This window comes from Oryzias latipes, chromosome 12, assembly GCF_053564925.1.
Source record: "Oryzias latipes strain Hd-rR chromosome 12, Olatipes_Hd-rR_3.1".
NCBI lineage: Eukaryota > Metazoa > Chordata > Actinopteri > Beloniformes > Adrianichthyidae > Oryzias > Oryzias latipes.
In genome coordinates, this window is record NC_136248.1 from 19,536,096 (window position 1) to 19,563,266 (window position 27,171).

General features: G+C 38.3%; 1 protein-coding gene across 1 annotated transcript in view; it reads left to right on the forward strand.

Moving 5' to 3' along the window:
- Nucleotides 1-27,171, forward strand: part of bmpr1bb (bone morphogenetic protein receptor, type IBb) — a 55,689-nt gene that overhangs the window by 24,600 nt on the left and 3,918 nt on the right. The window contains exons 4-9 of the mRNA XM_004074775.4: nt 11,973-12,172; nt 22,059-22,215; nt 23,687-23,789; nt 23,996-24,098; nt 26,202-26,295; nt 26,376-26,520. Coding sequence (XP_004074823.1) covers nt 12,103-12,172; nt 22,059-22,215; nt 23,687-23,789; nt 23,996-24,098; nt 26,202-26,295; nt 26,376-26,520 — 672 coding nt within the window. The 5' untranslated portion in view covers nt 11,973-12,102. The remainder of the gene's footprint in view (nt 1-11,972; nt 12,173-22,058; nt 22,216-23,686; nt 23,790-23,995; nt 24,099-26,201; nt 26,296-26,375; nt 26,521-27,171) is intronic.

Below are 27,171 nucleotides of genomic sequence, written 5' to 3' on the forward strand. Positions count from 1 at the left end.
CGTATTTACATTCCATGTTTTTCCCACATTTTTTCATTTCTTTGACCCTGCAGCAGTCCTATTCTGTGATTTATTTAGCACTTCAATGGGCGGCACGACTAATTTGAGTGAGGGACAGGTGGAGTTGTGCTGGAGCAATCAGTCTTGTTTGAGTTGGGGATGTCTCTCACGCTCAGCTGCAGTTCTTTATGTCTTTGCACCGGAAGGAGGGCATGAACTTTTGACATACCCGCACGTGGGGCCCCCTTGCAGCCTGTCAAACAATTATACTACTGAAATTGTGCGAAATGTCAGCAGAGAAGCTCACTTTGAAGTACCACTATTCCAGTCTGAAATTATTGTCCACATGTGGTAACTCTTTCTTTCTTTGCATTTTCAGAGAGGGATAAATTAGCACCTATAGACCGATGCAGGCAGACACTGCAAAATATTGTAACCAGTCAGGTTTTAGGGTCACAGCCTATTAATTATCCAGCATTTCTAATTTTTTGACTGTAAAAAGAGCCAATTAACTGGGTTACAACTTTCTTTTATGAAATTCTCTCACTAATTCAAAGGAAGTTTACAAAATCCAATAAAATAAACTACGAGGAATTAGGTAGGGCACATCATCTGTACCTAACCACCTCGAAAAGGTGACAGGATGGATTGCTTGCCCTCCGTGAAAGGGCTTTAAATACTTTTTTACAGCTAAACCACAGGCGGTATAGAAGCTGGGACAGCAGATGGCCGAGTTAACTCTTACTCGATGCTCAACGCGTCATTGATTGACCACATTATCAACCATTACTATTTATGTTAGCTGTCTATTAGTGTTCAGATAGACCACATGTTTGGATGTTTCTGCGTCAAAATCCATCGGTCATAGACCACAGTTCATCATTTGTGCTCACACTACAATCGAACTGTCTAATTTTTCTTGGAACGATGCCACGGCACACTTTTGTAGAAGCTTTGGTAATCCTTTTTCGAACTAGAAAAACAACCCAACTAAATTTATAAAGATTTACTTTGGGATCAACTGTACACAAATCATGTGCATTAGGGGTTGTCCGGTTGACCCTGTTCAGTTCGACAAAGAATGTCAATCATTTTACTCCTTTGTTTGGTTTGGTTTCACAAATCAAATCAAAGACTGAACCAGGCAGTCGGTAACAATTGTTGTGGTGAAATGACCTGAAAGATCATTTCAAAGAAAATGAGCAATGAGGAAAAAAACAAACCTGGCTAGTTCCGCAAGTCTTTTGACCATCGTTTTTTTTTTATTACTCACCGGCACTTCATGTTTTCTTGCACCACCTTCTTAAAATATTCTGACCTTTTTTAAGTTTGCATTGTGGGCTGTTTTCTCTGTTTGGTTTCTTTCCTTTTTACTGATAATGCTGGGTTACCATTGTCTTTAATGGGTTGGATAGCATCTTTGCTTTCACACTTTAATGAACTGCACCAGGATTCACTTGCAGGTAAACAAAGATTTTCTTTTAATTTTCGTTTTTCAGAGTTCCCTTGTTTTTTTGCACAGCCAAGTTCAAATGAGCCTTTACACATGCTAAATCAAACCGATTATTTAAGAAAAACAAACTGATGTGGCTCCAATGTACCAGTGAATATGCTCTAAAACTTTAAACTTATTTAAGACAAATAAAATATTTCCTTTCGCTTTGTTAAAGCAGTATTTTTCAACCAGTGTGCCGTGGGAGATGGTCAAGTGTGCCGTGGGAAATTGCCCTCATTAAGTGATCTAAAAACATTTTCCATCTCCAGGATATCAGCTCTGTGTTCATCCAACACAACTAACTGTTTTAAAGGTCTGATGAAAATGTTTTTTCGGTGTTTGACATGTACGAACGTGTGGCATTTTTCTTTTGAAAGAGAAATATGTAATGTAATAAGAATGTATTTCATTTTTTGCCTTCCTGAATATTTCTTCTTTTATATCTTAGTCATTTTCATTTTTTTCATTTTCATATATTTATTTGTTCCTTTCATGAAAATTATTGATTGTCCAATATGTTTACATGTTTGTCTTACAATATTGAAAATTTTCATGATTGGAAAGGAGCAGAATTGAAGAATACAATTCTTATAATTATCTGCTCCCTTTTAAACATTGCATCATATTTCTCACACCATCACCTGTGCTCAGTTTTCACCATATACAGTTCAAATAAACACAGTAAATACATTCCTTTCATTTAGTAGATACATTCCAAACATTCCATTCAACAATAAAGTTTGTACAAACTAATTTGTTTAGTTTTATGCATCCATTTAAATTGAATAATATTTTGACAACTTTTTAACTGATTCTCCTGGGAATTCCACATTTTTACCCCTGCTATGGACAAACACTTTTGCTTTAGTGTTGTTGGAGCCAACTGTTGTTTGAAATCAAATTTTCTCATATGGTTTTTCATCTCCTGTGGTAAAAATAAAAAGCTTTTGCAAGTCTTCAGGTAAATCTCTGTTTCTGGCTTTAAACATAACTAATAAGGTCTGCAATTCGATTACATCTATAAGTTTTAACAAACCTGACTTAACGAAAAGTTCATTTGTGTGATCTCTAAATTTAGCTTTGTGAATAATTCGAATAGCTCTCTTTTGTAATAGAATTAAGGGCATTATATTAGTTTCCCCACACTTCAATAAAATATGTAAAATAAGGTACAACCAAAGAGCAATATAACATTTGCATAATATGACATGGTAAAATATATTTGGATTTGTTCAGAACAAAAAGGCTCTTGGCTACTTTATTTTTTACATAAAATATATAAGATTTCCATGTTAATTTGTCATCCAACATAACCCTTAAAAATTTAAATTCAGACACCTGTTATATGTTTATGTTGTCAATGGACAAAATCCCTTCTGTTTTCTTTATTACCAAACACCACTTTGTTTTTGTTAGATTCTAACATAGTTTATTGTAGTCAAATGGCATTTTGAGTTTTATCATTTCCATTTCAATACTTTTAGCTAAGGTTTTCAGGTAATCCCCAGAAAAGAAAAAGTTAGTATCAGCGGAAAATAAGACAAACTGTAACAACTTGGAAATATCACAAATATCATTTATATATAAAATAAAAAGTTTAGGTCCTATAATTGAACCTTGTGGAGGTCCACAAATAATATTCATGAGATCAGACTTATTACCTCCAAAGTGCACATATTGTCTGTTTTGTAATTAACTGGTGAGCCAGTATAGGGCGATTCCCTAACCCCGTATGCATATAATTTAGAAATCCGGATTGAAGGATTTATTGTGTCAAAAGCCATCTTTAAATCAATGAAAACTCCTATTGTGTATTTCTTTTTGTCAATTGCTGTTGAAATTTCTTCAACTATTTTCATTATAGCCAAATTTGTAGATCTATTAGAACTAAACCCAAACTGATTCTCACTTAACAGTTAAGTTTTTTTTAGTAAAGCTGTCTAGTTTGTTAACAAACAACTTTTTGTCAAACAAACAATCGCAAAGACGCTCGGTTTGAATTAATAAGCAGTTGTAATGTCACAACGGCCCAGGAGCGCATGCGGAGGCTCCCTGATCTGCCCCGGCCAGCATGCACAAGCTCAGGTTCAGGTGAAGAGAAGATGGTACATTGCTGCATTGCCAGAACAGACTTTAGGTGTGCCTAATGCTGGATTTTGTTGTTGGCTGCAGCTTTTAAAAAAAATTAAACGTAAAGTTAAATGTGTTCTTCACATTTAATCCATCCCCTGGAGGAGCAGTGATCTACAGAAACAGCCACACTCAGGAGCCGTTTGGTGGTTTAACTCCAACCCTAACCCATAACCCTTAACGTAACCCTTTTTTCTTGGGTCCGTGCGGCCAAGAAAAAAGTTCTGGGCTGGCCACACGTATTTGGAAAATTATGTGCCAATAGTCACTTTCTTTATTTGCATTTCCTTTTATTTGCCGTCCAAGTGAATTCAACAATCTGCATGTGCTAGCATCAAATCAGTTATGAGCCACAGCTGCTTGCTGGTGCAGTGTAGCCTAAATTATAATGAATTCAAAGATTTTTTTAATGGGCTTATCAAAGTTATTTTTCGTGTGTAATTTTATTTAACAGCAGGGTCTGAGGTATTATTTTGAAAGAGGTTTTGAAAAGATGCTCAAGTTCATGCTCAGATAATTCTGTATAGGTCAATGAATGCACACTGCTCATTAGTTTGTGATGTCACAACTTTGTATGTTTTGGCCATGACATATCTGAATGACTCATTTTTGGGGTAATACAATACCCCTAAGTCAACGAAATGGTGCTTTTAGTTAATGTGGGAAAACAGTATTATATAATGAGGCGAGGTAAAAGGTGGCCAGAAAATGAATTGAAACGGTGAAGAACGAACAGATGTGTGACTCACTGTTGATGATAAACAAGAAAGTCACTGCAGAGATCCAGCTGGGTCTTCCCACTGACCTGCAGTGATTTAGACACATGGAGGAAAGCAAAGTAAAAGGCTTTTGCCCATTTTTGGCCTAATCTCCCTTTATTAATGGGTTTGACTTGCAAACTTTTTCGAGTCCAGTGTAGAGTGCAGAAGCCTGCAGAAAAGTTCTGATCAAGTAACCTAAAATCCATGTTTAAGTGGTGGAAAGAGGAGCCACAGCAGTTTTGTCTCTAAAGAAAAGAAATGCTTTCAGGGCTACCTCACTCCCCAGGAAATTAAAGTACATGTTTGTATCAAATGTGCAGCTTTAGTTCTATGAGAGGGCAATAAAATCAGAAAGAATGGCAACAATAAAATAAACCACAAGCGAGTGCTTAAAAACAGACCACATTATTGCTGTGTTGTTTCAAAAGCTTTTGCAAAAAGATGAAAGTGACGTAAAAGCAGATCCGATTCTCTCAAAAAATGTATACTAAATGTTTTTGAAGTTTGGAAAATCATAAGTTTGAATGGAAGACAGTTTCATAGTTTCATAGGAGCTGCAGCCTCTAGAGCATAAGTCCATAATGTTGTCGAAAAAAGAGGTCAACAATACGTTTCTGCGTGTGGGTATTTTACATTTTTGCAATTTCTTTTGTAATTAATTGCAAGTTCTGTTTGACAACTAAAAATGTTTACAGAATAAAAATTACTAAATAAAAAGTATTTGTAAAACTTGCTTAAGGCTCTCTATAAACTGAGTTAAAGCAGATTAAACTCAAGACAATTATTTAGTTTTGTGGCGAAGAGGTTTCTAAAAGAATAACCTATTTTTAATATTTAGGAATTGCAGTAACAAATAAGTATAATAAGTAATAAGTTTAATGACATGACATTTTAAAAAGTAAAAGCAAGTTAGAAGTGTACTAATGGAGGGGTGACTGTGGTTAAATGTTGCCTCTTGACTGCAAACTCCTCCACGTAATGGTGTCTTGATACATTACCTTGTCGCCATTTGGTAAAAATATTCAGTCTTGCTTGCTTTTTAAGTTCTTTATTCTTTATTACTTTTTATCTCTTCCTCATTTTCATTATTTTAGGGATGTGGGTTTTAAGTTAAATTCTGCAAAAGTAGATATAAAAGGGCCTATATCACGCTTTTCTAAAGCCTTTTAGAGTAAACTTTATCCATGTGTTTAATAACATTTTGCCTTTGACACACTAAAAAACATTTTTTTTAATGAAATATTAGTTATTTTTTGTACAATTGTCCTACCCGGAAGTAATACGACTTGATTTTTTTTTATAACTTTAAAAGATTACACACATCCACATGGATAGAACAGATAGAAATAAAGATGAATAAATAAAATAAAATTAAAATTAGGATTGTAGTCTGATACTAATGTAGTAATTTGATATTATTGTCATACAACATGTTATCTTCAATAGAGGGACAGTTTTTTTGCATTTTTTTTATAAGCTTTAGTGATTTCAAATATAAACAGATCTTTTTTATGGAACATAGTAAATAATGGTTTGATTTTTGAGAATCTGCTCTTGTGAATTAAATATTTTCCAGATATTAATAAAACATTAAATGCCAAATCGGATATTTAACAAACTGTGATCTTAACTTGGATGCTTCCTCTTTAGTGCAATACTGTGAAATGGAATAACTTTTGGAAGATATTGGAAACAGTTCCCTAACAAGAACTGTATAAATTAGTTTGAAAGTTTTGAATTAAGCGATTGACCATCAAGTTACATAGATGGAAGTTGAAGATTATGAACCAGACTGGAGAACATTTGAATCAAAGGCTGATAGATTGATTTTTAGCACATTGTTATATTGTTTTCTATCATTTCATGTTAACTTACGGGAAAAAACTTCAAAATGAGGCAATGGTTCCACTGTCCTTAATAATGTTTAATAATGACCAAATACTGTAATCAATCCAAAGACGACTTGATCTCTGAGGCTCCTTGTGGCTGCCGCCCATTTCGTGACGTCAACCTCGAGCCGACTTCGGCAGCATGTCTGCGCTTTGCCCACAAAAACAAACAACATCCAAACTTTTGCAAAGATGGACGTGTGCTCATTGTGGAGCTTCACAAAAGCGTTTTGCTGATCAAGCTTAGTAGAGAAAATGGTTGTGTATGTGTTCGCCTGGGGGTGGTGATTGCAGCCCAAACTCTTCCTGGAAGGGACTGTTCCGACACTTTGATATGTATTAATGTGAGAAGTGAGGACCCACTCGTTTTTGTGGATTTGGAGGTACTGGTGCTCAGAGCACAGGTAATTGGATCACAATGTTTTTGTTTTTGTTTTTATGAGGAATTAACATTATAACACACTTAAAAGCTCAAAAAGTTGATTTTGCATGAGAAAGGCCCTTTAATTCTGCCACAATCAGGGAAAACAGCAGGAATACTGGTAAGATAACAGTAAGAAATCAGCAAAAAAATCTAATTTTAAATGGCTTCATTTACCGGTACCCTGTTTAAACTGAATGAAGGAAAGATCTTTTCTGTCTTTCTGAATAATAAAGATGTTGATGGACCGATTGGACTCTTTGGATCAGACAGCTGCTCTGCCACAGTAATGAAGTGCTTTCTAGGATTCTCTGACAGGAGTTCTGTTCTGAGCTGCTGAAAATCTCCAAATTTCACAGAGCTAAATCCGTTTGGCCCCAGCTGAAATATCAGTCATGACACGCATTCCATCTCTGCCTGTGGTAATTTCATCATCCGTGTTCTGCTACGGCTTTTTGTCTCACAAGTTAGTGGTAATTTTTTTACAGTCATCCTTCTAAGTGTTCTTGCTGCGTGATAAAAGATGTGTGTGCTTTTTAAAATGACTTCTCTGAAATAATAAACTCCCCTCTCTGCCATGGTGCATTGTCACACTTTAGCTGGCCTTAACTTAAGCTCTCTGCTTAAAAAGAAACTCCTTACTTTAAGAACACAGACATTTGCATAAAATACAGAACTATATTAATAAGCATTTGATGTGTGAGTGAGCAGAATGTGGACAATAAAGAAATGGCAAAGCAAACCAAATGCAATGCTATCTAGCAATTAAAGGTTTTATTTCGTTAAAAAATTAAACACTATATTTAATATTGTCTTCAATAACATCAAATTAACCATTAATTCTTTCCTTATTTCTAAAAAATTGGCATAAAAACTTCTGCTTTGACTATTTTTAAATGCCAATATTTTCCTTAAACCTAATAGCTGCTGCTTTTTTTCTCATTTTAGCCTTTATTTAGGAGAAAACGTCATGCAGATATACAAGTAAAATAGGAGAATAGTCTTGAGTCATGCAGTGGTTTCACTAAAACAGACAGACTTAAAAGAACAACAACAAAAAAAACAGTTATTTCAAATTTCAGGTGACAAGGACCGAAATATGAAAATTGACTTTGAGATGTCTATTCAGTAATAAAATGAACATTTTGAAGCTCTTATTAACACACCACAGCGTTAAGAGTAATGTTTAAAAGTAAAAATACTGCCGGAGCACCATGATTTTTCAACATCATTAATAATATTAACAGTATATTTGAATCCCATTCATAGAACTGTGTACCAAAAAACTGGTTAATATAGCCTATAGAATGAAAAACATCAGACAGTACGTTTGTTAGACTAGAAGACATTTTTACGAGAAATTAGAATGAATTAGAACCACAATATTTATTAAAGAAGCAAAACAAAAAAAAGACTAACATTATGTTCTGCCACACTTCTTATCCAAGATCAAATGGAATAAAAACAAAAGTAATTTTAGAGTGCTAAAGTTAACTGATAGTCCGTCTTCATTTAGAAAACTTTATTAGATGGGAACATTTTTTATCTGAACAAAATACCCTTTATGCTCCAGCTTTGATGTTAATGCAGCTTGAATCAGCACGAAACTTGTTTTTACCAAAACAAACTAAAGATGATGATGTTGCCAAAGATTGAACCAGTAAAGAAAAAAAAGTATAGATGAGTTAGCAACCAAAGTAATAAATACCTGCAAAGTCGTTACTGGCACAGAATTTGTTGTTGTACTGATTGAACTTGAATCCGTAAGAATGTTGGACACAAAGATGAGAGCTTCATAAGGAAATTATGGAGGACACTGTTAATTGACTGAAAGTATGTCTTCCATCAGGTTTTCCCGCTTTCAACCCCTTTGTGTTGTGTAGTGACCCCTACCTACTGAGTTGCTCACTCCCCTGAACCCCCGGCCCCCCTCGTCTCTGGCCTTTGGGCTGAGCAGAACCAGAGAGGCTCCACGGAGGGTGTTTGACGGGGTTCAGAACAGTGTGTGAGGTTCACTGACCCATTCACATTTCTCCCCATGCAGCTCGCGTCCCAGAAAAGGCTGACTTATCACATGTATTACACAGTGCTGCACAAATCAGTAGTGACAGCTACAGGGTCGGGGGAACACTTGAGGGGAGAAGTAGCTTCTGGGAGCAACAGTCCCCGGCCAGTCAGCTTGTAAAAGAGGACAGGTGTTGGGTGGAGAAGGCCCATTTGGCTGCTCTTTGCTTTTTCCTACTCCCACCACATTTTTCTGGCTTTTGCTACCTCCTTGAAATTAATCTGAGCTCCTTTTCAAGGTAACAGTTGCATATTGTAAATTGTGTGATTAAGAGATTTGTCTTGGACATAGTTGTTGATGATTTGTGTGTGAAAATTAGACAGACTTAAAGTAATCTTAGTAATAACTCACTTTTGTGACACAAATCTGTGGAATGCACCCTTGAAACGTAGTCGTGTTCTTCTTGGTTTTTCATGTTTTCATGTGTGTGTGTGCCAGATTAAGGGCAAAGCAGAGCTGGTGCCTGGAAGTGTGAGCTCTAATCACCTCTAATCACCTAATGTAGGATGGCCTCATTCCCTGCTGCGGCGCAGAAAAAGCGTTCGTTCGTGTTTTCTCTCCGTATTCCCACAGGCTCACATGAACAATTAAACAACTGCAGTTTGGATATTTCACAGATCACCTGTGTTACCAGCTTTAATTTTACCGACATAGACACAATGCATGCCAAAGGTCTGGACTTCCTTCATTCATAACCTGTATATAACATTACCATGTAAACACCTTTTCTGATTAGCTTCTCTGCTGTAGGGTTACATTTGGAATACACATTACATTCTTTAACTTTATTCTGAATTTCCAAGCTTGTAGAGGTTGTTTTTTTTTAAATAAATAAAAATGCACAATAATGAGGGCACTTTGTGTATTGACTCTTTCCATGAGGTAAAAGTTGACTCCTTCACACTGAGCTGTTTGGGCTCCACCGGTGTTATATTCCTGGTGTAGGGAAAGGGTTAGCTGTGTGATGTTTGGTGGGAATATTGGCTTTTTGGAGGCACAGATAATTATCAATATATGATAGTGGGAGGATTACTGGAACCAGTTGGTTTCCTCCTTGAAGCTTTTCTTATCTTTCTGGTCTGTCCTTGTTTCAGGCACTCGGCCAAAAAAGAATCTTTTGTAACAGATTTTTTTCTTTAGTTTTCAGATTTTTCTACATTTCCCATCCCTTTCCTATCTCATGGCATGGCTGCTATAGATTATATTTCATTCCAAGCTGCATTTGTGAACTTTATAAAAAAAAAGTATGTGTATAAAACTCTTCTAGGAGATTTGGGCAAAACATGGGGTCTTTGCCTCTCCTAAATATGAGTTAAACTGCAATGCGAAAAGAAAAAAAAAACTACTATACCTTAGCATGAATGAGGCAATGGTCATTTTTCTTAATAGAAACACAGTTGTTTCCAGAATTCGGTGACGTTTGTTCCTATCTAATTGTTCATAAACCCCATATTTTTTACATGGAACTAGGATCTTCATAAAAAACGCTGAATGTAAACAAAGTCAATGTGTCTGAACATACAGACCAAGAGGTTTCCTTTTTATCATTTTTTTATGTTTTTTCTTTGTAGAACTCTGTAGACCTCTGTTTCTATAAAGGAAGATGATATGAAGACATAGTTTATTGCACACCAAGCATGCAGGCAACACTGTAATATCCCTAAATGAATTAAACATTCTAAAACATGTTACAAGTAGATATTGAGCAGATATCCTTGTTTATCTCTAAAAACTTCCTGAAAGCTAGCTAAAATCTGGTTTAAATCCCACTCCATTCATCTTTTGATCTAATGTAAGTGGTCTTTCAGTTATGATTATGCCGTTTTATTTTTTTTTTACCAAAATCAAAAAACCTGTGACTTTTTCTGGGACGTAGGTTTTGCAAGGGCAGTGGCTAGATGTGGCTAGATGTTGCTTGTTGCTTGGAGCCAGTCTAGAATGGAGAAGCAAGACACCTCCTTCCCTCCACTAGTCTGAGGGTTCACCTTGGGCAAGTGATAGCACCCTCTTGCCCCCCCACCTAGGGTTACAGCTGAAACAAAAAGTCTAGCCAACGGTGTACAATGGCGGAAGAGGGTGCAAATCCCAACGGCTAGACAGCGGATGAGCCAGCACCGCAGTGCCGACGCGGCTACCAAGGGTGTTGCAGAACCTGATCCAGGTCTGCTCCAGCCATCGGATGCAGTTGGGTGCATGTGTGCAGACTGTGTTGGTTTGTCCTTGCCTCTGTACTTTTGCTACCAACGGAGAGGGTACTATGAGCAAGCTACTAATTCCTATAAGTGCCCAAGCTAGGAGAGGAGTGGAAAAGCCCTGTGGCGATGGAGTGAAGGCACACCGGCAGGTCTGCGACAGGACATTCAAGACAGCAATTGGGATGTCCTCCCACATATGCCATAGGCACAAGCTCCTCCCCGCGTCATCGTCGACATCGACGGACTGCTAAAGAAGAAGAAGAGAAGAAGGTTTTGCAAGGTGGCAGGAATTCATCAGAAATTCACCTCTAAGTTGTAGGTGGGACGGTTTGCATGGAGTAAGCCTTCCCTTATTTCCATCATCCCTTTGATTACGCTCTCTCCCACTAGCTTACAGCCCCTCACAACATTAACTCAACATTATTGGTGCAAGAAAAATGGCAAGCAATATCTGAGTTATCCAGCCATGTAGTTAGGAGCCAGATGCCAGCTCAGAAAGGGTAAACAAAGATGTACTTGGATCTATTTGTCTGCAAGTGGATACATTGGAATGGAAAAGAGCAGCGAGCTTGTGGCCTGCTGATTGTAGCACTTACACTACTGCAAACGTTTTTAAACCACGTTTGTCTCGTCTGCTCCTGATTTACAACATTTTTAAATAAAAAAATACTAAAATGCAATTTTAAGCTTAATTTTCATTATATATATCCTCCGTTATGAGAAAAATGCCACAAGAACATGTTACAACCATTAAAAACACAATTTTCATTGGACTACGTCTTTAAAGTTAACTTATATATTTATTTCTGTGTGGGAGTGACTGTAACAGTCTATGATTGTGCCTTTGATAGAACACACATAGAGGGCAAGTGTGGATAAACTCAGCTGTTCCCTCTGTGGTGAGGCGATCACAGAAACGACTGGACGAATAGCAAAGGGAGAGACCAACCAAGTAACACCCTCCTCCCCCCACTCCTTTGTCCCCCCTCTTCTTTCTTCATGTCTGTCTCTCCCAGGCTGTCAGTGTGCATTGGAGCTGCAGGGAGTGTGGGAAGTTGCTGCAAGTGCAGAGAGGGAGAACTGCAAGGGAAGACATCCCAGCTTTACTGCACAGGCTGGCTCGGAGATTTGAAGGAAGTTGGCGTGATGTTGCTGTTGACCCGGCTTGCAGTTCTCCTGGTTACCGGGCTTGCATCGCTGAGCTGTAGTTCTGATGGTGAGTACCGAGCTGAACAGCAGCCTGTTCAAGAATCAACTCAGCATTCACTTAACAAAATACTGTACTTTGAGAGAAGAGACGACACTCGTCTTGTGCTATCATAACATAACACGGTTGATTATTCCTTCTGTAAGGTTGTATTTTCCTGTTTTTGTGGCCTCTGGTATTTAAGATGAACAAAAGTTCCTAAGATCTCCACAGGGGATACCATGAGAACTGTTGTGCATTTATCTGCCCAGTCCTCTCCCTCCCCAAACCCCCGACAGCAGACCTCAGTTCATGTTTTGAATTGTTTGAAGATGGACAGCCAGTTGTCCTTTACGATGAATGCCAATAGTGTTGCAGTGCCCTGTGAGGTTATTGCAAGGCTGGGAGGGTCAGCAAGCTCCCACCCTCGGCATATAGTGCTTTGTTCCTGTTAAATTAGATATAAGGGTCTGGTATAGTATCTGAGTGGTAGTTTTTGTTTTGATTTTAAATGTGTCTACAACTAAACTTTTGTGGCACCAAACTGCAAAACCTCAAAATACTTGGTCTAAAAAAAATAATAAAAAGAAATAAATATATATTTATATAAAGATAATTAAGATAATATGAAAAGTATTATTGTATTTTCTTAGTTATTTGTTCAGTCTGCATAACGATAAAATAAAAAACCCTTTGCTATTGGTCTTTACTTTTAGAGAATATATTATAAAAAAGCATGTCTACAAAACAAATGATTCGTTCAAAATTCCAAATTGGCAGCTATCGACTGGAAGTGATCCAAATATTTAAGAAGGATTAGAAATATGCATAATTTAATTCAACAACTTTTAATCTAAAGTATTTTGGCCAATAGTGCTTAATTTTTAATTTTCTAGTTACCTGTAAGAGTAAAATATCAAACTGACACTGCTGATTATTTATATAGCATGAATGTGTGACTCATTGAATACCATGTCAGCCTTTAGCAGTACATCTCGTCGGTTTAATCTGAAACAGTAGCCTGTTTCCCATTTCATTGAGAGGTTGGCGTTTTTGTTTGTCAGTATTGCAACATAAACAACTTTAGGTCATAAGAGCATTTCATCCATGAAAATGAACATTTTCAGCAAGCACACACAAAAGAAAAAAAAGGGAAAATTTTGTCTTGATTTTTGTGTAATTACCTTAAGATGTTTTTTTTACATTGTTCTAAAAAAATCATCAATGCTTTTTTAATTCTCTCTTCCTCACACATTCGTTGAAGTTTAAAATCTCTACTAAGTAAGATTGTTGAAAACAACTATTTGTAATTAGAGACACAAGGTCATTTTTAATGTTAATTTTACACAAAGCCATGCTGTATTGAAGTTTTGTCAAAACTAGAGACCAGCTGTAAAAATCTCAAATCGTGTGTGTGGCTCAGAGCTAAATGTAACTTTCACACTTGGTCCTGAAATACTTCATCTACTCATGAAAGCTCCTTTAAAGAATTTCCTTTACTCTTTCCAACAGACCAACCTAACAGTTTGTTTGATTGTCATTAGCAACCCCACCCTATGTATAAATGTGTGTATATATATATATATATATGTGTGTGTGTGTGTGTATGTGTGTGTAAATATATATATATACACACAAAAATGTATTCTTGCAGAAGTAGCAGTAAAAAATCAGTTGATGTTTTTCTTTCTGTGCAGACTAAAAACCGATAAATGAATGAAGCTATTAGCAACTTAGCATTTAAAGATATTGTGCTAAAGCTGTCTTTTGTGAACTGCTATTTCTAAAGTCACTTAAATGGGTTAAACATATGGGGTTGTCCATAAATCTGAGCTGGACAGCCAAATTGCCACCTGTTTCTACAGGCTGCTGGAGTTGCCCAAGTAGACTGGGTTGTTTCAACAAACAGGAAATTCTGAGATTTCAGCCAATATAGAATTAATTTCAAGTCAGAAAAATGTAATGGGTTTAAACAATGAACCTCGTTTATTACTTACTTCATATGAATGTTTGTTTAGCTTTGTAAAAGTCCTAAAGGTATTTTGTTTCCATCTATTAGGACAATAGCATTCTCTGAGGCAATTTAAATACCACAGGATGGGATGAAAGAGAAATTTCGATTCTTAGCTTAGACATGCAACATTTTAACATCTTCGGTGCACAGTTGATTCACTGATTCACAAAATGCTGAGTGAGGTCTGAGAGTGCTGAGATGAAGTGCTCCAACCTTAAACACCAGCAGCATTTGGTCTCTGATCAAACTGGGCTTCTTCAGTCCTCTGTGAGCTGTTTCCTGTCAGGATGTGGATACAGATCCTCTTCACAAAATTTGATCCCGGGGCAGATGTGCAGCTCCAGCGGTTAGGCCTTGGAGCAGAAACTGTCTGTGTTTGTATTGTAGCTACACACGTGCTGCACATTCCTCTGTTTTGTTAGATTGGAGAGTTTAGAGATGCTTTCTGCAATCTCAAACAGTAAATACTCTGTACAAACCTTAAAAAAATTGATTTTTAAATCTAAAATTTTCTGCTGTGTTTTACAGCTTTATATATGATTCTAAAATAGAGAGTAACATAAGTTTAACAGTATAAAAACCCAAAAAAACCAACTTTAAATTGTCTAAAGCACTTGACATGTGATTGATTTCTTGGTTACCCGTCCATGTGCAGGCCCCTGGGGGTGGAGGTTACTAGCTGAGCCAGTGCCACTTCACCCAATCCAGAGTTTGTTAGGGTGGCTCAAGCAGTCGAGCAGGTTGGCTAACCATCGAAGGGTCGTTGGTTCAATCCCCGCTCCCCCCAGTAAACTGTCGTAGTGTCCTTGGGCAAGACACTTCACCGTCTTTACCTCCAGTGTGGCTCCGGTTCGTAGGCGCGAACTGGCAGCTACACCTCTGTCATCACCAAGTATGAATGAGAAATGAACGAATAATGGACACATTATTATTATTTTTTTTTTACAACTAATAAGTGTTCATTCAAACTAAATATTAAAACCAACTAACTGTTAAGAATGGAAAACTCTTCTTGGTCCAGTTTTGATTGAGTGCTCTGTGACAGTGGTCTGCACCAGGTAAGACACACATAAATACTTGCGACTGCTTCACACACCACGGCCAAAAAAATATATGGTTGCTCGTCAGTTTGTGTTTGAGTTCCTGTCAGCCTGGGCAGCCTGAAAGATTCGGGGAATTTAACCGGTGTTGGGGATATGGAGACGCGCTTGTGTTTCAGCTGTGTGTCACGCCTTGTCACTGACCCTATGAATCACTTGAAGACTGGCAGGTCAAAGGCTGGCCAGAGCCAGTCAGGAGCCACCGCAGGAACAAAATGAAGTGCTACTTGAGGCTGACAGAAAATTTCAAGGAAGTTCAAAGAATATTCCAAGTTAGGCTCTTCATTCTAAACACATAGTTTAGGAGCTTTAGAGTTTTGCTTAAGGAGGCAGTTTCATATCATATATCCTTATTTATGTCTCAGAAAATCGCCATCTTTGAGTTAATAGCAGAGGCATCTGCTCACTTTTTAAATAGAGCCATTAACGTTGGGGTAAAGTGACATATTGTGGTGGTGCTATGGCTGCAGTTTCTCAATATTTCTGTAATGAACTCCTGCTTTGCTCATTTTTTGTGGCTTTTTTCCGGTAAGTCCAGACCACATGGACAGATAGGAGAGTAGCCAGATGCATTGATGGGAATTGTGGGCAGGCAAGGTTCAAAAGAAACATCTGAGAAGACAGGTTCAAGGTTGTTTGTTGAGTCCCATGCACAGAGCTCAAACACACCTGTCCATCGCTGTATTTGGGAGTTTCAACAGATTTTCCAGGCTTGTTTTCTTACAGCTGCTGTGCAGAAACCACTGCCTTTTACACTTTCTCAACACCAGCATTTCCTTCCTATAACACAGAATGACTTCTAAAACAATTTAAAATTAACCTTTAAATTAAGTTTTTGATTTTAAATTAAATTCATTCCTAATTTTATGTACTTAAATACCGGATATTCATGATCATTTGACTTGTTTGTGAAACATTTTTGGAATAAAATAGCCATTAATAAAAAAAACAACTTTATTATTTCCACAGTGGAGAAATTGCAATGTTGCAATGACAAAAGAGCATTTGGAACAAAATTTTAGGACATAGATATAAAAATAATAATTTTTACAGATATTTTGCCATTTGGATCCAAAAAAGATGGAAACAAAGGAGGTAAAATGGAAAAACAAAAGGACCTGCTGCAACCAGCAATCGGCTCAGAACCAGATGAGGCCCCTTAACCCATAAAGACATTTTTTTATCCAAACACATTTGTTAGAGCCATTTAAACATTCTATGACGTTTGTAATGGATTTGATAAAAGAATAGGTACATTTAGGAGCCCAGCGGTTGTATTGGCTGAGATGCATGAGGCAGCTGATGTGCATTGTTTAGTTAGCTTAGTGAAACTATAGAGCGGAGAGAGCTCACTAGTTTTTGACCATACTTTAACGTCCTTATGACATGCTTATATGTTTGGTCCATAATTCACGTTTTTTTGTCACAGCCTATTTTGAAAGTAAACATCTATATCGAAGAACTTGGACTGCGGAATCTTATTTAAGAAAGACACGACTATACGCTCTGACTTAAGTGGGCTTTACAGAAATTAGACGGAGCCAGATTTACAAGGTTATTACACTTTTTTTTAATCCTTTTTTTTGCACTCTTCCCTTGTTTCTGTCAAAGCTGAATGAAGAGGTCAGTAGGAGGTCAGCGCTTATCTGCATCTCTGAAAGCATCCGTTTGTGTCTGAGAATTCTGTGGATTTAACAGCCCTGTGCTGGATTTACACTCATGTGTTACATTTACTTTCTCAAGGAGGAAAATTGTAGACCAGTTAGGAGAAGGTTCAAAGTTTGGGAGATTTCTTTGGGTAAATATGTTGTGAATTCAGTTAGTGGAAACTTCACGGTCTCGGTGCTCTCTCCTCACAAAGACAGCTCGGTCACAGCAGGTAAAGCAGAACCTGTTTGATGCAAACTGCAGATGGTGCACCAGAGACAGAGGGGATGCTGTGGAATGCGTTCTTGAGACGTGCATGTGCACATGTGTAAGTGTGTCATGTGGCAGAGGCCTTTGAAGCCTATAGGGGCTTTTAGGAATGAGGGTGGGATAGTAGGGTGCAGGAGGATGCATGGCCCCTCTGCAGGTTGTGTGTGACCCTCTCCGGGTCAGAGGGCAGTATGGAAGCACCAGAGAAGATGCCTTCTTTGAGGACATGGTTTATAGTGGCCACCTGGAATAATTTATCTCTCGTTTCCCTTCATGTGCTGCAGATGAGTTGACATCCTTTATGAATGCTTTGGTTCTCATGAAGGTTTTTCATCTGTATCAGTAAAAACTGTTTTGTTTTTTTACATAAATGAATGAATAAATGAAGACAGACCAAACGGCAGGTTCAAGACTGGGTCCGGACCAACTGATTTTTCCAGTCGGAATACATCCTTAGAGATGATAAAATCAAATAGAACTCAAGTCTACCAGTGTTATCAGACTAAAGTAAAATTTGTTTTAATAAAATAAAAATGTTGTCCTCTTTCATGGAGCTGTGGGAACATAATTGACTGACTTTTTCTTGAGAACTGTCTGTTCCCAACACATTAGCCCAGGTTCTCACAGAGAAAAAAAAAGCTGGTCTTTGAAGGATGGTGGGGAGGAACCTCAGTGAAACAGTAAAAACAACGTCGGAGTTTTCACGTGTGATGTCCGTAAAGAACAAAAGTCCTTTGGAGGTCAGTGTGCCTTGATCCAGAATTAAGAATTTACCTGGAATGTAAATTATAGATTATTATATTTAAGTTTGTATCGGCTGGGTGGTTGTAATGTGAAGTGATAATGTTTAAAAAGATCCCAGAGTTACAATTTTTTGGCAGGGATGCATATTTACAGCAGGTCCTAAATTTAAACTTCTAGAAGAGGATAAATCTGACCTGTGGCGGTTTCAGAGCAAATGTTTTAGCAAATATTTTCGCAAAGCCTCCTACTGCTGCTATGAGTGTGAAATTATTTGAAACCAGCAATTTTTTTTTTCAGATGTGTTAGATTTTGAATTCATGACTTGTTACTGTTTAAAAGTACATTTTTCCTATCAAATCAGTTGATGTAAGGTAGGATTTATCATATGTTTATGTTGATGAGATATTTTAGTTAAACATCATAATATATTTAATTACAAAGTTTATCTAAAAGTTCTTATGAAGAGGTTTTCTATTCAATGTCAATGTTGACCTGAGCCATGTTGTAATGATAAAGAAGTCTCACAGTTTGAATGATTGAAACTTTATATAGCACTTTATAACACCATCAAGGTACCAAAGTACTTCAATGGTGGTCTGTACCTTCGATTTTATCTCTTCAGGTTTCCTCACAATGAAGTACCGGTAATCCCCGGCAGAAACCGATGCTTTGGGCATGAGACCTTCACTGAATATTTGGCTCACCGCCCTTGCCCAATTGTTAAATGAAGGGTTGTAAGTTAAAAGTGTCCAGAACAAAAGGCCACAGATCGAACCACACAGTTACATAATCAGTCTTCTTGCTGCAACCTGAAGGTGTCCAGGAACCAAGTGCACATGAAATTCCCCCCATAACTCAACAGTGTTTATGGTGCTTATATTGTGACTCCAACAAAAGTCCAGCAATTCTATTTGATTATTGTTGAAGAGAGAGAAAACAGCCTCCATTATAGAGGACCTGGAATCACTGAGAAGTTTGGATTTTGAAGGAGTTTTGATTGTTCTGCAGGTGGTGATATTCACCAACATGACAGACTCTGGATTTCCCGAAAGGGGTGTGTGTGTCTGTTTGGGAGTGAATTGTGTCGGTGCTGAGGAGAAGCCTGTGGAATGCGTGGGGGTTGCAGATCCGATTTCAGGATGACCTTGAGCGTGGCACTTCGCAGACACAGCAAATTTGTGTCAGAATAGGTTGGACATAAGAAAAGAATGAGGGGGGGGGGGGGGGGGGGGGGGGGAGCATGTGTGTGATTACTCAGGTGGGTAAACGCATGTCAAAAAAAAGGAGGCTATGTCTATATCAACATGTCCAGGTCTTTTAAAATATCTATTCCTAAAGCCATATTTTAATATTGTTAATTATTGTTAAGTATAGTTTCTTGGCACTGACTGTGAAGCCTTTGCAAATGTTAAAATTATGATTCATTTTTAGAATTATACAAATTTTGTTTTGAAATGCAAAAAAAGGCTTTTATTTTTTGCATGGTTTGAAATATGCTGTATGTAAAAAGGTCAGTTTGGATGCAGAAGGGACATCAGATCACGTTATTCCTTTTTTCTGACTTTAGACACTTATAAACAGATTTGTCTTGTAAAATTGTTTTTTTCATAAAATATTTCCTCAAAACAACAATCTCCCCACTTACTTGTCTACTTTAGCACTTTTAGCATTGGTTTTCATTATTTATAATTAGTTATTAGGAGCCTAACGAGGTGGTATAAAAAGTTTTTCTGTTGAACAAGCAATTGGTGAAACGAGATCAATTGTTAGACTAAATATTTTAAAATGGAATAAATTCAAGATCCCTGACAATCTCCGTCCACCTGGGGCTCAGATTTCACCTGGTGGGGGGTTCAAGTGATCTTAAAAACAGTGAGGAAACAACCCAGGACCCCATTGGGGAAACTGGTCAATGACAGCAGTAACAAAGGTTACTGTTAGTAAATCCAGCTGTGTTGAAAGTCCCCCTGCTTAAGCCAACACAATGTGTTGAGTTTACCAGATACCATCTGGATGATCCAAAGGAGGATTCTGTTCCTCAATCCACTCCGTATTCCCCAGTCTTCTTTCACTTTCGGCTTTACCCATCATGGTTTGCACAGCGAAACAACCCTCCCACGAGTATGAGTCGCATGGTTAACTTGGCAATGTTTTACGCTGGAGGCCCTTCCTGACCCAACCCTCTCAATCCAACCGGGCTTGGGACCGGCACAGCAGCAGAGAAGGGAATAGGGAGCAGCCCGGAATCGAACCCTGGTCACACGGACGGAAGGCCCCGCAAACCAGCACGAGCTAAACCGGCCCCCACTCCGTATTCCCCAGTGACAGCTTCAAAACATCACAACTTTTGAGTAGATCTACGTGGGCTTATGGACCAAAATAGCAGCTGTGGTGTGGAAACCAATTGTTTGTACATGATAACTGGACTGAGTGACCCCCCCCCCCCCCCCACACACACACACACACATTCTAAACAGGAAGTACCTGCTGGCTCCAAAATCCCATAGACTCCTATAGAGAAATAATAAATTAGCCAGGCATTTTATTTGTCAGAAAAAAACCTTTCTTGATCTGCTACCTTTTTAACATGTTCTTGTTAATCCTAATTTGTTGTATGATATTCTTACTGTACTGCCAGTTATTTAAGTTATAAACTGACCTATCAGATTCCTCAGTAAGCTTAGTCTTGCATCGTACATTCAATATGTTTGATTGATAGATTCTCTTGAGCCGCTTTTAAGTAGCTTCAGTGTGGACTTCCAACAAACTCACTCTTGATTGGTGAGCGTGGTTACCATAGAAATGTTCAGTCATCTTCTATGGGTAACTTCACACTCATTCGGTCCAGTTCTCATATACAGTCAATGTACAAACCTGGTAAAAACAATTGACCACGGTTACATTAGTATTGAAGTGAACGTTTGTCACTGGCCACGCACATATTTTCTGCACCATTATGCAATTAAATTCTTTAAAAATGATAAAATATATATATTTTTTTCCTACACATTTTGTCTCTAACAGTTGAAGTGTAACTATCACGGACATTACAGGCCTAAGTGAAACTATTTAGACTACCCCTGTAACTTGGATCTGTCACCAAAGGCTTTAAGTCTTGGTTTGGATATCCAAAAAGTTGCAGAAATTCAGTATAAGTAAAACAAAAGGTGTTTTATTGTAAATATTTTTTTGATATAATTTGATTTGTTTGAAAAAGAGCTGTTTAAACCTTTAAAATGACACATTACACACAAAGGCTATGGAGCCAAAGATGTCAGCCTTCCTAGTCCATTTCTCTCCAAAACGACCTGCCCCAGTCCTCTTTCCTAACATCACTATAAACTGTTAAAATAAAAGTTAAAATAAAACATGGCTATCTCGGATAAACTGCCTGGTAAATTTCTACCCGTGGAAAGTTTTTTCTTTTTTTGGTTTGTGATGCTTGCAGAAGGGTCAAATTGTTACCAAAATCAAGGCTGTATGAGGGAGGATTTGAGCTTGTCCGCTAACTTCCCCTCTGGCAGAAACAGCAACACAGATCAGGCTGAAAGAACACAGAGTTATATTGAAAGATCAGTCAGGCTTTTTTATTCTCCTTTCTTATTTTACCCTAAAACCACTCATTACCCGAAAGAATTATTCATGCATTTATGTTAAATGTGATATTCTCTCAGAGTTAAGTAACTCCATATTTCAATTGAAGCATTTTTACCAAATTTAGATACTTTCAAATACCATTTTTAAATGAGACCTGAAGGGCGACACTCCAGCTTCCTCCCACAGTCCAAAAACAGGCTTCATAGGTCAATTGGTGAATTTAAATTGACTATAAATTGCTAGGTGTGCATGTGAGTGTGTGACCCTGCAACAGACTGGTGACTTCTCCAGGGTGTACCTCACCTTTACCTGACAGTAGCTGGTACCTGGTGACCTCAAAAGGGATTTAATGGGTTCTTAAAATGGATAGAAATCACACCTAAAGACTTTAACAGAAATTTGATGTTACATCCATACATGCAGCGCAAAAAACAACAACAAAAAAAAATAAAGACTTCATGATTCGGGTTCTAGACTTGGTGCTACTTTTGGATTTTCTGACCTCACCTCATGTTAAAGTCTGTGGTGGCATCTCTCCATACAGCCAACATGTTGGAGACCATGCTCCTGAAGAGCGGATGGAAGGATGGATCAGAGCGAAGGGCGGAGGAGAGCAGCACAGCCACCGCCTCGGTTCAGAACACGCTGCGGTGCCACTGCTACCCGCAGTGCCCCGAAGGCTCTGTCAACAACACTTGCATGTACGGTGGAGTACACACACCTGCGTACAGAACACATCCACACCCACACTATGAAATAGCTCAGAGCTGATGCCATCGGAAAGCGAAATGAATAACCGTTCTAGAGAAATAGCCCAGAGACTTTCAGTCCCCCGATCAGTTCACCAATATTAGCTTTAGCTGAATTTATTAATGGTAATCTCCAGAGAAGCAGCTCATTAACGCTGGTGTTAGTTTGTCCATTTCTGTGACTGTTTTAAAGTTGAAATAAATGCATTGCACATGTACCATATAAAAATCTCATTTCTGCAGAACGGAATGCAGATTTGATCAGTCTCTGCGGATTTTACTGCAAGTTATGTCACTTTTTCCTGATATGTGATACTGTAAAACTTTCCTGAAGTTTACAAAAAATGAAACCAAACCTATGCATTTAAAAAACATCAATATTGTTTCACAAATGTAGATCAAGATTTGGTAAAGTCCTTTGATTATAAAAGTCATTTAGTGCAACAATTATGTAAAAGTTCTAGTTTAAAGCTCCCTTTCTGTTCATAAAAACTAATAAAGAAACTTCCTTTATGGTTTTGAAAGTTACTTTTCAACTAATTTCCATCACTTCTGGTTTTGAACAAGTTTTCTAAAGATCCACTTGAATGAAAATGGCATTTAACATGTTCCAAAAAGCTTGTAGGTGTAATGTAGATGCTACTATGGGAACATGCATTGTCCCTGCTCTGCTCCATTCTGATGCATCCACTTGAAGACAAATTCATCCATGCACAGCTTTGTTTTCCTAGTCTGAGTTGGGATCTGGCTCTAAACTGTATGGCTGGCTATAGGCCTAATATTGCTTGCCATTTTTGTTGCACCAATAATCTTAGGTTGGGGTTGTGAGTGGCTGTAAGAAAGGGGGAGAGAGTTTAATTAGATGGACGATGTAAAGTGGGGGCGGGCCTTCTACGCACTAGCAGTCCTTCCCACAACCTAGAGGCGAATTTCTAATGAACCCCTGACACTCTGCAGAAAGTACGTTCTAGAAAACAACACAGTTTTTTTTATTCTGGCCAAAAACTGCATAATCATAATTAAAAGACCACTTGGAACACTTTTAGTCTGGATCAAAAGATGAACAGAGTGGGACTTTAATATTAATATAGCTAAAAAATCAGAACAATGTAAATCCACTTTGATATTGCAAAGCTAAACACTGTGAATGCTTTTGGTTTTGCCTTGCCCTAAAGGAGCTATTTATCAAGACAAGTATCCCTACACTCATTAGCTGTTCAAACACTTGGACGTCTAAATACTTGGAGGCTAGAAGCCCTTATAAATATGAAAGGCAAGGGTTTTTGTGTAAATGTTTGTATAGTGGAGTTAAATATGTCTGTTTGAAATGATTCATTCCATACAAAGAATCCCTTGTAAACATCAAGTGACAAAGCTGCAGACTTTGATGATTTACATGGCGGTTTTATGCATATTTTTCCAGGACTAACGGCTTCTGCTTCACCATGGTTACGGAGGAGGAGGTGGGTCAAGTCGTGCTGACAGCAGGTTGTTTATCGCTGGCCGGCTCCGAGTTCCAGTGCAGAGTAAGTCTGTTTCAGTCATCTTCACGAGGTGCTGTAAAGTTCTTATGACCTGACCTGCAGCTTTTTATGGTCCCTGTTTAAATCAGGCTTATCTTATGAGTTGCAAAAGAGTGTTTTTAAAGGCCTGTAAATATGAATTATCCATCTATCTTCATCAGTGCCAGAAAAGCGAAAAACGGTCACGTCGTTCTTTTTTTATGCTCAAGGATTCATGGAGTGCGCGCTTGTGGAGAAAGCTGGAATGCTGCACGAATCAGGACTACTGCAACCGAGACCTCCACCCAACGCTCCCCCCGCTTGTGACATCAGGTAGCTTCATCCACATCCTGAAATCCTGTCCAACTCTAAGTAGCTTCAAGTAGCGAGCTCATTCAGGGCTCGTCTGTGATGGGGAATGACAGTTTAAAGTGCTACAAACCACAGTGGTGTTCTGCAGTGAAGTGGTCCACGCTGCTTGGGGAGGGGGGTGGGATGGGGGGTCAGCTGAAGGAGAGAGGCAGGTGAAGCAGAGCTTGCAGACTTGGCTTGTTCTCTCACTCTCTAATGAAAAGGACCTCCTGTCCCAGGGGTGTGCTTGAGTTTCTCGCTTCAGGACGGATGTGAGATATCTGTCCATCCACAACAAACTGACACATGCACATTCTTTCTTTTTCACCTCGCAGCTGCACTTCTGCACAACCACGGAAACTTGGGTTTGACCTTTGGCAAAAAAAGATAAAGAAACAACAGACCAATTTGTTAAGTCCTTGCAGAGGTTTAAAATATTTCAGTTGTTTTCATTGCATGACACCAACATTTATATCACTAACCCAAAATGTCTGGGTCATCTGAGGATGCTATTGCAAGCAGAAATAGTTGTTTTAGTAAAATGTTACTGTTTTTCAATCGTGATTCATCAATTAAGAATGCAAAATCAGGTTATCATCATAGTAAGTTACATCCTTGCAGTGTTCAGACCTGTTCTGAGGAATGCACCATTATCTTCCTCTCTGAGAAGCACCATCTTGCACCTGAGTATGTGTGTCTGATTGACATGACTGAGGCAGAAAGGCTAGAGTCCCACAGCTGCTGCCGGCCTCTGGGGTTTCTGTAGCGATGTCAGGACGACACGCGATATGTGGGGTTCAGGAACGGGAGGTGATCGATAACACGTTGTGAGAGCGGGGGCTAAACGCCAGAATAACGGCTACTGGAGAGAAGGAGCATGTCCCTGCTGAGGAAAGTTCTAGTAATACTGAAGCAGATGACAATGAACTAAATCACCTCTGTTGGCAAAGGGTGAGCCCGTCTCCCCTTCCCATCATCCATGTGTTTATACATTTTCACGCTAGCTCACAGCCCCTCACAACATTAGCGGTGCAGCAAAAATGGCGAGCAATGTTAGAGCTATCCAGTCGTACAGTTTTGAGCCAGATTGCAGCTCAGACGAGGAAAACGAAGACGTGCATTGATGTACTTGTCTGACATGGGATGCATCAGAATGGAGTGGAGCAGGGAGCCTGTGGCTTGCCGTAGTACACATGTCACCCTCAAGACCCGCGGGTCAAATGTGGCCCGCCATGTCATATCATGTGGCCCACAAGAAAATAAAAGTTTTTTATTTCTTAAAATAAAAAATAAAAATTGATGTGTATTTATTCATATCTAGGGGGAATCAAACTTGAAACATGGATTGGGTAACTATGCATTAGGACTTAAACACTGTCCATATAACCTAACCTGACAGAATCAAATTGAAAAGGATTTATGCTAGAGTAACAAGCAAACAAACGTTTTCTATGCTACTGTAATTGTCACTTTAAAAAGTTATAATAAATAAATGACGAGTTATTTAACATTGAGTACGTAGTTACATTTATTTTTCATAACATTTAGTTACATCTATAAGTTATTTTTTGGCCCTTTAACCCTTGTGCTATCTTAGATGACCCCACCCTTACTTTGACGTGTTATTCCTACCATGACAAAAGTGGATAAAGGTGGAAAGATTTCATGTAATCCATGGACACCAGTGCAGATCACATATCATTGAAGAAAAAAGGTTCAGCGCACTGTCTAGTGGGTCCAGATGACCCAACTCCCAATGTTAAAGTGCCTAGGATAGCACAAGGGTTAAGGACAACCGCTATGCTGATGTGGCCCTCGGTGAAAATGAGTTTGACACCCCTGCCGTAGTAGGTTCCATGTCACAGCTACAAGCTTTTTCCAATGGCATTTTTTGTGTATGCCTCTGGTTCACAACCATTTGAATAAAGAAATACTCAAAAATGAAATTTTAAACTTAGTTTTCATTGTATATGTCCTCCATCATCATCCTTGACACAAGAAAATGTAAATAACACCAAAAGCTTTATTTTCATCAAAGTGGGTCTTTAAAAACTGTAACTAAGATCTTTTTCTTATATTTTCCAGAGTTCATGAACAGCAGTATCCAGTACATTGCGCTCTTCACTTCCGTTACACTCTGCAGCATCCTCTTAGTCATTATTGCCTTGTGCTACTTCAGGTAAGAGACTTCTCTTATGCTCTTTAACCATCAAAAGTTCCATGTGTTCTTTCATCTAACCTCACAATGCTCTGCTGCAGATATAAGCGTCAGGCATCACAACCACGCTACAGTGCAGATCTTGACCAGGATGAGATTTACATCCCGCCAGGAGATTCTCTGAAGGACCTGATGGAGCATACCCGCAGCATTGGGTCAGGATCTGGGTCAGGACTCCCTCTGCTGGTAAGAAAACGTACAAACATGTTTACTGAGTGCATTCAATCAACATCAAAAAAGCAGTCTGTGTGTTGCTTTGGATAAAAGTGTCTATGTACTGCTATGTAACGGAATCAAGCTGAGCACCCAATTCACTGCATACAATAACAATTGCATTTACTCTTTGAGGGCGTTATTCAACTTGCCTCATTTATTTAGTTATTTTCTGTACATTACCTTCACAGTGGTCCCTCTTTTATAGCGGGACATTCTAAAAATAACTTTACCAGATGTTTGAAGGCTGTAAAACTCCTCACTACACACTTTCTACACTTTTCTTAGACAGGCATGAACATTTTCAAACTTTTCTCCCTTGTTTAAATTCTCAAAGTTCATAGTTCTATAGAATAAAAAGTAGTTTTATAAAGATTTGCTTATGATCAAAGATTTATGTAGCTCTGAATGCATTTTGTAAAGTAGACATGGCACAGAGGAGATTGATTGACAAGGCCTACAGCCAATCAGGATGCAGAGCACAGTGCCTGAACAAAAAAAGCGTGCAAACAAGCATTGAGAAAAAAAAGAAGCCAAACAACAAGACCGTGAAAGGTGAACTGTGACATACGAGGGACCAATGTCTTTTTACATTTCTAGTAAAGCATTTATTTTTACATTTTT